We start from the raw sequence: 12,528 nt of genomic DNA, 5'->3' as shown, positions 1-12,528 counted from the left end.
ATAAAAAAATATCCATGTGCTTGGAGTGTACGGGGGGGCTGTGTTGCCATCTGAAGTTCATTGAAGAGCATGGCCCTCATTAGAATTGGTATGCATGCATTCCTTTTTTTTCCACTCGAAGATGCCAGAAGGACCAAAACAGCAAATGGCCTGAGATGCCTTGAGAGCTACAAAGAAATGTGTTTGTTCTTTGGGAACATGCTGAGCCAAGCAGAGATAACATCTCAAGCCTCGGAAACTCCGGTGTGATGCCCACATTGCTCTAACTTGATGACTCTTAACCTGTTTTTGTTGTTTGTCTGAAAATTTACATGTTATGGGAATTAATTGTCATTATTAATTGAGCAAATGAGATTGTGATTAAATCATTACTTGCGCATGTTGTGATACAATCTGAGAATGCTATCTGTGGAGAATACGCGGATTTATTCTGCTTCTATAATTACTTAATGGGATTTCCAAAAAAAAAAAAAAAAAAAAAGCTTGTCTGTGTTCAGTTACATTAAAAAAAAAATAATTAAATGTTCTTTACTATCTCAATTCATTTAACGCCATAACTTGCCTGTGTCTGATTTTTTTTTTCGGACAGAACAATTCAATTCCAATTTTTTTAAAATCTGACCTGGATCACCTTCATACTGTATGTGACCCTAGATCAGATACATATTGGATTTTTTGCAATGCGACCTTAGTCTGAATGGACAGATCGCATATATCCGATCCGAATTAGAAAAGAGAATTGGATTTAGCCCCAACATCCAAATTGAGCATTAGGACATGCAGTCGGAATGTAACATAACTAGAACTAAAATTGAAAAAAAAAAAAAAAATTGTTCACGGAATAAAATAAAAACGAAAATGCTTTTAAAAACAAAACTAACTGAACCTTCATTTTAGGTTTTCAAAACTATCTATAATAATCGCAAATCTATCCTTTGTTTTCATCTTTGGCAATTAATATCATAGATGAGCTTGGGGATTGATTTTAAATGCATTTATTTCGGTATTACAGCGCGGCCAATAGCTGGAAGAAGGAAAGTCGTGCACATGCCGCACTTATTGTACTCCAACATCTGTGGATGCTTTCCAGCAGCTGTTTTTGATTGTGGATGTTTTTTTAAAAAATATATTTTTGTTACACAATACATACTGTGATGTATTGTACCACTCTGAAAACTAATTAAAACGAAATTACCCCCCCCCCCAAAAAAAAAACCAAAAGCCAAAAAAAAAGGTCCTCAAAACGAAATAAAAAGTAAAATGAACATTCCAAAACTATTGTAAATCTGAATGGCAGAGATGGGACTGCTGAAGGAAAAAAAAATGTATGTTAGGGATGTGAGGTATATAATATACATTTGCTCTCCGACTGCACCTGCCTCTGTGCAAAAATGGCTTTGAGCATGTCTGACTATGGAGCTGGCACCCATACATTCGTCGACATAAACCATGCTCCCTGTTTTCCCAGCTAGTCGGGACCTATTGGGGGAATGTTAGGCACTAAACTAACTTGCTCCAGACCAGCTACTAGCTGCGGCTAGCCAGAGCGGTTAAACAAGGTGGCACAGCCACTCCTAAAATACACTAAACCTCGCCTCCATGGCGGTGAATAAGACACACTTCTAACAAGTTTATTATCGCTAACGGTGGGCAAGTATTATCGAATCATGTAGGCACCAAGCAAGAAGAGAGGGAAGGAGATAATGGAGAAGTCATGCTAGCTACTAAGCTAACTTAAAATGTGCAGTAGCAAAACATCACAAAAAGTATTTAGGTGGTACAGTTCACTTTTTGTAGCGGTCTAAGTAGAACTAGAGCCAATAAAGGTCGAAAGCCTCTTTCTATACATAATACAATAAATGTTCTGAAAATTGCATGATATCTTTGTTTTGTTGTAACTTCTTGCTTTTTTTTTCCACACAATGTAAATTTTGCTTTACTTTGGGCCTATGAAACCAATTCTGAAATACTTCCATGATAATTGCTGTATTGATTTTATGCTGCGATATGAATTTTAGAACAATACACCCATCGCCCTAATTTATCCAGTGGCATAAATGCAGAGAATCTTTAGACTACATTCGACAAAGGAGTTGACGTGTTTTCTTTAAAATCGTAATTCAAAGGCTGTGAATGTGATTTTCCCCTTTGGCGAGGGCAGCTGTAAGTTTTGCAAAATAACATGGTGTACTTATTTTGTATGTCCTACTTTCATTTCAAGACTCATGTGTCAGGCACACCCAAATTCTGGCACACCTTCATTGGTTACTTGAAGGTAGGTTTCATGGTGACATTTAGGCTAGGTTGTGATGGTAGTGATGGTGTAGGACATAATGAAAAAAATGCACACGATTGGCTGTGTGCGTACAAGCAGGCATACAAAGCTTTTCATCTCGTCCGAAGCATTTCAGGAGGGCGGGAAAGGTAATGGCAGAGGTGTGATCAGGCAGGATAGAAGAACTGAAGGATAAAGAAGATACGCAATGCTATATTGAATGTCACTTATCCTCATCTCCAACATGTGGCTTGCCTCAGTGTAGGTAAGCTGATCAGAAGCTTGGAATCAAGCCACTGTGTGTCCCAATGAACAATTGATAGATTCATGACAAGCAATCAATAGTTAAACTCCATTTTATGGATGTTTGAAAAGTTTCATTGTCTTGATAAGTAAAATGAGGACATTTGAAGACATTAAAAATGTCATCTTCTATATTATCTCATCCTATATTATGAGCAATTCAGACTTTTGTCCGTGCACATAAAAGAGATTTTAATGGGGCATAAATAATTTGTGTCATTTGCAGCCACAATAGTGTTCCATGGTTCCAAGCGGTACATTTGATCATTTTGCCTGACTGTGAATGAATGGCAGCGTGACAATGCAGTCATTGTCGTTAAATAGTCAGCCGCTGAACACGGTATCGGTCTCACGATGGGAACACTGCGTGTAATAAAGCACCGAAGACAACCACAGGACAACTTAAAAAGATCTGTGGAAATGATTTTGACTGCCGGGTTTCACGTGGCCATCACTTGTAATTCCTAATTCTCCAAAGTTATCATCAACAGAAGTCACACTGAAACAAATCTATGATACACACGCACACACAGACACACACCAAGCTGCATGCTGAGAGCCACAATAGACACATAGTTCAAGCGTGAGTCATCCCACCGCCTTTCATGCACGCTCCAGCTCCTTTACGTAAAAGCTGTCGTTTCTTCCCCTATGGCTTCGGATTCTAATTGGAAGAAAACACGAGTGGCAAACGTGGGACATGGAAGAACCCCAGTCATATGACTAACAACTGTTTGCATGAGTCACGGTAGCCTTAAAAAGGAACAAAAATCCATGGCCCCTTGAACCTTGATCAAAATCCTAAAAGAGTGTGTTATAATTACTGAGTAACACAGGTCCTACTCAACTACAATATGCTTTCACGTGTTTTCAGTTTGAACAAACACCAAGGCGCAAAATCAGTTACAACTCTCGTTGACACCTTTAAACAATGACACTTTAAACCTGACTTCTTTTTTAAAATGATTCATTGGTGAATTATTGTATGATATGAATAATTACCTTTTGAGATCTGATTGTCTTTATGCCACGCAACAACAAAGCTCCCCTTGTATTTTCTGCGTGTGTGTGTGTGTGTGTATATTATATATATATATATATAAAAAAGCATTCATATTTTGTTCAATACAAGGAGTAAAGCAATCAAAAAAATTGTGAAAATAGCTACTTTGCAATTACATCCTGACAAGGGCCATTGCATCTGCATACACAAGGACATGCAAATTGTATGATTATTTTCGTTTTTATGAAAGCATTCATGTCAAGAGAAGACTTGAAAGGACCAAAACAAAAACAAATGATTAAAAATGCCACTCACCGTGGTCGCTTGGCGTATTCCGACAATTATTTTGAAACAGACAATTTTACAACACAGGGCAGTGAGACGCTGTTTGTTATTCTACAACGGATAAAGTTGTCGTTCGGCCACAACGGTTGTCTGCGCGCCGTTGGACATAATTTGCCAAAGAAGCTTCACTTTGTTTGTCGCCGCTGACATTAATCTCTTAAAACTGGCCGTGATCGTGATAAGCCTCAACTCGGAAGCTTTCAGCTAACTTTGGACTTGTCTGCTAGCTTGTGCAGCGATGCATTCCGTCACTGGCGACACCGGCAGAAGCGGCGTGGAAGCGGCTTGTTGTAAAACATAGACCGCATATAATCATAGATCTACTGAGTATTTTTGTTTGTTTTGGCAATGTGACCCATGAGTTTTCTTTTCCGGCTTTTATGAGTTTGCGTACAAAGATTTGCTCAAAGTACAAACAATCCTGAAAAGTTGGCAGCTTGGAGCAGGCTCTCGAACGGAGACCAGTCTGTGATGGTGAATGGGCCCTTTGACTGCATGAATGACAAAGTTATGGCCCGTTTTAAATCAGCTCTGGTCTCATTTTGTTGTCTGTTTTACTAATTAAATACAATATTTGTCAATGAAAAAAATGTGTCATGATATTTTTCATTTATTATTGTCTCGAACATCAACAGGGAAGTGAACGAGGAACTTAATAGGTAGAATTTGGTTCAATACTTGTCATCTCTCCATGGAGCAAAAGTCTAATTAAAAGGGTGGAGAAAGTTTTGATCATTAAGTACCTGCTGATCTAGGAGGAAGCAAAAGGGGGAAACTAAAATATACAATGCTGGGTGTGTGTAAATAAATATGTGCAAGAAAGGAGGAGATTCTGGGTGCGGCACAAAACTGGTTAGCACCAAACTCAAAATGTGATGATCTCGCTGCATCATCCCACACTCACAGTACTCCTCAATAGGCACACTTGTACAATCCATTACAAAAGCTCCAAGCCTCCAGCCGCAAAGTAACAATTCAGGATACAAACAACAAACATCTCCATGGATCGTGTCATCTGACCTTCTCAACTACCCCTGCGCATCCTTGCTTGTGGTCTCCTGGCAGCAGTGCGGTGCTTTGTATAATCAAATGTGCTTGTGTTGACTAAACCTCCTCCTCTGCAGCACACCACAAATAGCAAGGGAACAACGGGCAACGGTCAGTGATGTGGAGTTGTTTCGCTAACATGCAAATCAAGTGGGATAACTACACAGGCACACAGTATGACAAATGGATGCCTCCTCCTATTCAGGGTTATGACACGGAGCTGAAGCCTATCCCAAGCGACATAGGCCAAAAAAGTTGACCGCACTCTGGATTGGTTGCCATTCCATCACAGCGACATTGTTAAGACCACAGTGCCTATGAACTGATCCCACACCAGGTTAATAAAAGCCAGTTATGTGAACCATTACGTACGTAACCAATGGCAGAAATGAAGACGACTGTGACTATATGGTGCAAATTGCCGCAGAAATTGAGACTTGGTCCTGAAGAGATGCCAAAGCAAAGAAATTGACAACAATAACTAACACCGGTCAATACGTCACAACATGTTAAACCATTTTCCAGATACCACGTAAAAATACGGACAATGGAGTTCCGCAACCTTTTGGCCCTCCCGATTACTTTCACATCATTCCTTTTTGACAATGGACGCTACAGCTTCTTGTTTGCTTTCAAACTTAGCTTGTAGCAGACATGAGCACATTTTCAGCATGACGTCTCTGATCCACCGGTGAAAGGGCATTTTGATTCGCTCCTCTTTCATCTAGAACTGCTTCAAACAACAAAGCGTATGTAGAAAAAGTGGTTAAGATTGCACGACTGTCTGTGTCTTATATGTTGTGTTGTATTCATTTGTCATTTTATCTGAACTTTTCTGTTGATGGCGGCGCGGGCACCCGCAGCGGCTCCTCTCTCTCTCCTGTGGTTGAGAGGAAAGAAATTTCATCTGTGCTGTATGTTGCACATAGAGCACATTTGACAATAAAGTTGACTTGAGCTTGAAGACATTTTGGACATATTGGCATAGAAACCAATACAAATAAATGATTAACGACACAACTCACTCTAAGGCCATTATGCTGAATGTAGGTGTTGAAATTACTGAGAAGCCTACATTTCCTTCTTTTCAACAAGCTGGTAATATCCCGAGGTATTTTTTTCTGTAATTTTCTGTTATGTCTGTAAAAGTTATCTACTTGCGAATGTGAATACTTGCAATGAAACTTGATTTGAAGGAAATTGTGAATTGAATCAAAATTGCAATATCTGTCAGAAAAATCGCAATGCAATCTTTTCCCATAATGGTTCAGTCGTAGGGGAAGCACATTATTTTCAAAATTAAACTTCAGATGTTGATTGTAAAAAAAATATTTTGGGACCATGTGAACAAATCAGAGAGCCTGGAGAAAAACCGGGGATGAGCATGCAAACTCAAAGGAAGGCTTGAGCTGAAATGCCAGACAGACTAACCACGAAGTCACCATGTCGCACTTCTGATTAAAACAAGTTTCATGATGTTCAATTGGATTCCAAATCCAACTGGTGATGCTGCTGTTCACCATTCACGTTTCTATTCAGTCTTTGTAGAATTGGAACACAATTAGCGCACACCCAATTCCATGGGACTCTGGTCCAATCTGTGTTAATGGCACACGGTGACTGACAAAAGGATCTGAGGACACTTCCAAGCAATCGTCGAGTATTCCCACGATAAACTCAGCGGATCTCATTAAAATTGGTTCCGCCGCTGCATGCATAACGCTAACCTCGTTTGCCGCGCTGTTCCATGACCTCACCGTGTTTTTGTGTGGATTACACATGCAAAAGGGTGAGGTAAACAGGAGGTGGTGTGTGTGATCCCAATCCTGAGGCCAAACGGCTTCTCTTGGGAGGACGATAAAACACGCACGTGTCTCCCAGAACGGAGATGGAAACAATGGCCAGGGCAGGGGCTCTGAGTCACAGCGGACTCTGTGTGTGCGTGATATATATATTAAGGGTGAGAATGCCTCTAATAAAATCAAAACCTATTTTCCGATTGAAATCGTTTTTTTTTTTTTTTTTTTTACATGCCTAAAAGTCACCATTGAGGCCTGTCCGATGCAAAAGCTGCAGCATGATTTGATGGAAATACAGATTGGGATTCCAAGCAACAGAAAAAGTTGAAACATTGACAGGAAAGTGGGCATTCGCTGTTAGGGTCATGTTTGGAAAGTGAAGGTTCGTGTTGGAAACCAGCGTGCACCATGAGACGGGAAGTGAATGGAAAAACGTGCCAACGGAATACTGTACTAGGAGGGAGCCTGTGAATAAACAGAGCCGGTGACTCACCCTTTCTGGGATGGGTGAGATGACCGTGGGCGATGGTTGGGGTGCAGGGGTGCACTCTGCACCACACAAGCCCTCTAAAAACACACCAATACTATATAGGCATTCATGCTTGCACATCGACACTCGGGCACTCAAGCTCGTGTGGTGCCGCGGCTGGGACAAGCCGCCTATTGTCCTTGTCCCTCAACTAAATCCTTCTGCACTAGCGGAGCTGGAGTTTCGTATTTAGGGGATTTTAGCATTTCTTGCCGAGTGTGGGTGTGCAGCTCATGTGGTAAGACTTGAGAATAAACAGTTTCAGGGTCCTCTTTTTTTCCTAATCGTTCTCACTCCAGACTAATCTCCATCCACCACACTCAGCAGTACTGTCATTTACTTTTACTGCACATGGCCAAGCTGGTGTTAAACCAGAAGCTCAACTCTGTTTGGACTACGGTCTTGAAAACATCTGTTTGCTATTATAGTTCCTCCATAGGATTAGGGAAATCATAAATACCACTATAATATTTTGTATTTATAGGGCAAGGAACCATATTTGGGAACCTAAAAAAAGTTTGAAATAAATATAATTGTGGTTAGCACATTTGCATGACAGTTCTGAGGTTGAGAGTTCAAATCTGGGGCTTTAATGTCGGGAGTTTGCATGTTCACCCGCTTGCTTATGTGTGTTTTCACCGAGTCTAGTTAAGCACTGTGTATCTCTGAGTTCCGTGCGCACACAGCACGCAACATCCTGTGAGGCTACTGAGGCCACACATCCTAAACGCAGTCTACATTCCAACATCAAACGTACTGATGATTTCTAAAATATGGAAATCAGACTATTGCATTTGCAATAGCCAACTCGACGGAGTTCTGCATGAAAAAGAAAAGGCGAATAACATTCAAATTTGCGGAAATTTTGCGGGATCTCTGCGTAAGAGGCAGTTGAGTCTCTTGCATAGAGTTACGTTATCTTTTGGAAGAGGAATTGGTAATGTACATGCCAGGAAGATTCACAATGTCGAGCAATCCTAATTTTTCCAAGCAAGAAATTGTACTTTGATGAAAACCAATTTCTTGTGTATGCTAAAGGTTATTAGATTACATTTAAAAAAAAAAAAACACACACACACACACACACACACACACACACACACACACACACACACACACACACACACAGTGGTACCTCTACTTGCGAAATGAATTGGTTCTGGAAGAATTTTCTTCACTAGAAAATTTTGTAAGTAGAGACGGGTTTTCCATGTAAATGGCCTAATTTGTTCCAACCCCCCACCGCAAAATTCAGACATAAATGTTTCCGAAAGCATAAAAATGCATCAAAATATGTAACAAATACATGTTACAATTAGATCACTGCGCAATAAATGAGAGTTGTGCATAATGTAAAAAACAAAGAACAGAGTAAAGAATAAAAATTATGGTCATTTAACTTTTAACTGCATGGTCATCATTTTTTGATCTCGAGTTCAATTTCTCTCTCTGAAGCGGTTTTTGCCTGGCATTCTGTAAAGAACGTTTGCTTTTGTCGGCTTTTAACACTCCTTTGAAAATGTCCAAGGTAAACATCAGCATTGTGAGCGAGGAACCTACTGCTGCTAGAAAAGTCTAGTTAATACAGTGTCTTTTTGTATCATTTCCCCCACAAAATGCTCACGAGAACGAGAGCCAACAAGAATATGACAAGAGATTATCCACCTTGCAGATTTTCAATTGTGAAGAAATGTACAAAAAGCTGATCAGCGTAGGCTTTGGTAATGTGTCGATATAATCGCATAGCAGCCTAATTGGCCGCTGCAAAGCTCATGCTCCAAACACCTTATCTTAAAAACACCTCATTTTAAGAAAACTTCAGCACTGGTATTTTCGTTTTCTCATGAGGTTGAAACATGGTACGCCCCTGCATAGTGAAAATAAACTACTACTGGTGTATAGGAAGACCGTATTTCCCACAATGCTCAGTACATCCTGCAGCAAAGAGGATGCAAACAATCTCACGTCTGCAGATTGTTTCTCACTTTCTCACAGGCTGCCTCTTTTCACCACGCCTGTATTAATCTGAAAATTACATGTATTGCTGATGATACAACACACACATTCATCTTCTACACACTTGGGGAACCAAGACGGTTCAATAGAATGACCAGTTTAGGATTTAAAAGTCATTAGCTGCCATACTCACCATCGTCTGCGTAATGGGTTACAATACCAAAGTCGTATCAAAATTATACTTTAAAAAGATGATCCGTTTTGATTGACACTGTCAGGGATGGGTTGTTGTTTATTTTTGTGCTCGTCATTTGGAGTGGTGTCAAACTGCACAGCCTCTTACTGACAGCTGTTAGTCATGTCACATTGCACCTATTATGCAGCTCGAACAGGTAACTAGAGCTGCAACGGTTAATCGAAAACTAACTGATTCGTGTATAATTATTTTTTGTCACCAAAGAATCATTTGAATGCCTTTTTCAAAATTGTTCAAAGACTTGCAATTTCAGCTTCTCAATAGTAAATGTTAACTGATTTCGGTAGTCCTGAATGAAAGCTGTCATGTCTGTGATTGTTTCGTATTCAGCCCCAGCTCAAGTGAAGGGCGTTTCCCTCCAAAAGGTATTTCGGTATTATCTGGCTACATTGGTTGCTCAACGATTTGTGTGCAGACGGCCCGTTGGATGAGTGGTTAGCACATCCGCCTTACAGTGCAGAGGTACCGGGTTCAATTCCAGCTCTGGCCTTCCTGTGTGGAGTTTGCATGTTTTCCCCGTGCCTGCGTAGATTTTCTCCAGGTACTTGGGTTTCCTCCCACATTTCAAACACATGCATGGCAGGCTGTTGGAACACTCCAAATTGTCCTTAGGTGTGAGTGTGAGGGTGTATGGTGGTTCGTCTCTGTGTGCCCTGCGATTGGCTGGCAAACGGTTCAGGGTGTCCCCCGCCTACTGCCCAAAGACAGCTGGGATAGGATCCAGCACGCCCCCGCGACCCTTGTGAGGATAAGCGGATCGGAAAATGGATGGATGGATGGATGGATGGATTTGTGTTCATGTATCTGTTGCTTAAGGGTTATCATACCACTACATCAAGGCTATTCGTTACCCCGTCAATGGCGTTTTACTTTTTTTTTTTTTAACCATTTAGCTAAATGGCTTTTCCTAAGGTAAAGCTATGCGGCTGTTTTAAACATGCAACATGTAGTTCCATTAGTTTTATGTTTACTTTGACAGCTTGTTGTGATGTGAGTGGAGTTCACTGCCGCCATATTTTTACTGAATGTCACAAATTTTTGCTCACAAGAAAATAACAAAAATTGGCCAAATGATGGCCAGTCTCTCAACAAAACTCCGAAGTCAGTATCTCAAGTAGTAGTTTGGATGTCCATCCGTCCATTAATTATCCAAAACGCTTGTTTTCACAAGGTTCGTAGACGTGCTGGAGCCTATCCCAGTCATCTTTGGGCTTTGGCTATTAAAAATACAGGGGGCGGGGGGGGGGGGTAACCAAAGGTAAATATACACTAGTATCCACATCGGTGAAATTAGTGAGAGTATATGATGAATGTTCTATTTTTTTTTATTTTGTATGATTAATGGAAAAAATACAGTACATGTTTTCTTTTTGTTTTTTTAACTGTATACCTACTTTTGCACCCCCTGTATATATTTTACGTCACCAGTCTTGGAACTTTTCAGACATATATCAAAAGAGATCTAAACAATTAAAGTTGGGAACAAAAGAACACAATAAAATGCAACAGCAACATGGCTAGACACTTGCAGCATCAATGAGTTGGAATGTTTGTTCTTGGCATACAATAAAAGCGTTCTTGCCCTTGGGTGCCTGACGGAGCACAACAAGACTGCCGAACTGAGCTAAGTTTAATTGTAATTGCTTAGTAAGAGCAAAATTGTCAAATTTCCCCAGAGTCTGGTAACAAATTTCTTGCTCGAATGTGATACAAGGACAAAACCGCACAAAAGTTTGCATTGGTGCATAATTCGCTGGCATAGGGTCCAAACCTCCAACGTAACAATTTGGTAAAAGTCATATTTTGTTCATAATTCTACACTATTGGTCTGTCCACTTGTGTGTGTGATTTTTTTCACATTATTGACTAGTCTAAGTGTTGAAAATGCAACGTTAAAGGTGTTTTGGGGTCTCCTGAGAAGTGATGATTTTGGAGGTATAAAGCAATATGTGCATGTGCGTGCGTGTTTACCTTGGTGTCAACTATGGAGCAGGCAATTTGTTTCACGTAGGCCAGGTCTGCACTCTGTGGCATCAGCACCGACTCCCGCGTCAGGCCAATCTGGATGCTGAAAGACACCCCTGAAGGAGCCGGGGACCCCGGGGTCATCGTTGCACCCCCCGACGCACCCAGCACCCCGTGGGTGAAGTCCATCACGTTGAATCCACCCTGGGGGGACACGGAGGCCACCGGGAGGGGGGTCACCGCGGGCGAACCATGCAGTGAGGAGGTCCCCGGAGAAAAGAAAACCTGGCCCATGGGTCCCGAAGGCATGCAGGGGCTGGCGTTGGCCATCCTCGCAACCTCCCAAGCTGTGCTTCCAACCTCTCAACACTTTCTAGAAAAGACACGTTCGTTCACAGGCTCACCCACGCAGGAGTACTGAGCATAGTCCTCGCTTCCCTGTGGAATACAGGAATGGATTCCTCTCTGCAGGAAGTGCTTTCTGCCCTTCCTTGACGGTGTCTTTTCTCCTTCACATGAGCGTGAGAAACAAACACCCTCACTGAAGGAGGGAAACTAGCCTCCTCTTCCTCCTCCTCTTTCTACTCTTTCCTTCTTTGCTGGCAGTTTTTCCTCCTTGTGCTGTTGATGAGAAAGTCCACAAACTTGAATGTGAAGGCAAACCAAGAGAAACAGAAAGTAAGAAACAAGTACAAAAGTTGATTCGGGGTTACAAAATGGCCTCCCCTCGCACAGGAAACGATGAGAATTAAAACGTACGACAGATTGCGCTCATTTCACCATTCAGTTTCAACCATTTTTAAAAGAAAAGAAAGAGCTGAGTGACGGCACGACACTCGCCTCCCAACAGGAAGTGAAATGATTGACACGCTCGTCAGCCAATTGGCTCTCTTTTAGGGCGGGGCTATCTTCACTACTTGCTCCTCCCCCTCTCCCCATTTCCAATGCCCAAACAGAAAAGCAGCACCACACCTCACACCTGCTTAACGACACACTTGTTTCTGTGGTTGGTTCGGGGAGGTCCAAAACATTAGCCACACCTGACATTCA

At 41.4% G+C, this 12,528-nt stretch overlaps 1 protein-coding gene across 2 annotated transcripts in view; it reads right to left on the bottom strand.

Annotated features, from left to right (window-relative positions):
• prkd2 (protein kinase D2) overlaps positions 1-12,370 on the bottom strand; it is a 31,523-nt gene extending 19,153 nt beyond the window's left edge. The window contains exon 1 of one of the 2 annotated variants that reach the window (XM_019887587.1): positions 11,485-12,370. In XM_019887587.1, the coding sequence (XP_019743146.1) occupies positions 11,485-11,808 (324 nt within the window). In that variant the 5' untranslated portion in view covers positions 11,809-12,370. The remainder of the gene's footprint in view (positions 1-11,484) is intronic. The other variant, XM_019887586.1, reaches the window with a different exon arrangement.
• Between the last annotated feature and the right edge of the window lie 158 nt (positions 12,371-12,528).

This window comes from Hippocampus comes, unplaced genomic scaffold (assembly GCF_001891065.2).
Source record: "Hippocampus comes isolate QL1 unplaced genomic scaffold, H_comes_QL1_v1.1 scaffold6, whole genome shotgun sequence".
Classification (NCBI taxonomy): domain Eukaryota; kingdom Metazoa; phylum Chordata; class Actinopteri; order Syngnathiformes; family Syngnathidae; genus Hippocampus; species Hippocampus comes.
This window is presented reverse-complemented; position numbering and strand designations above follow the sequence as displayed.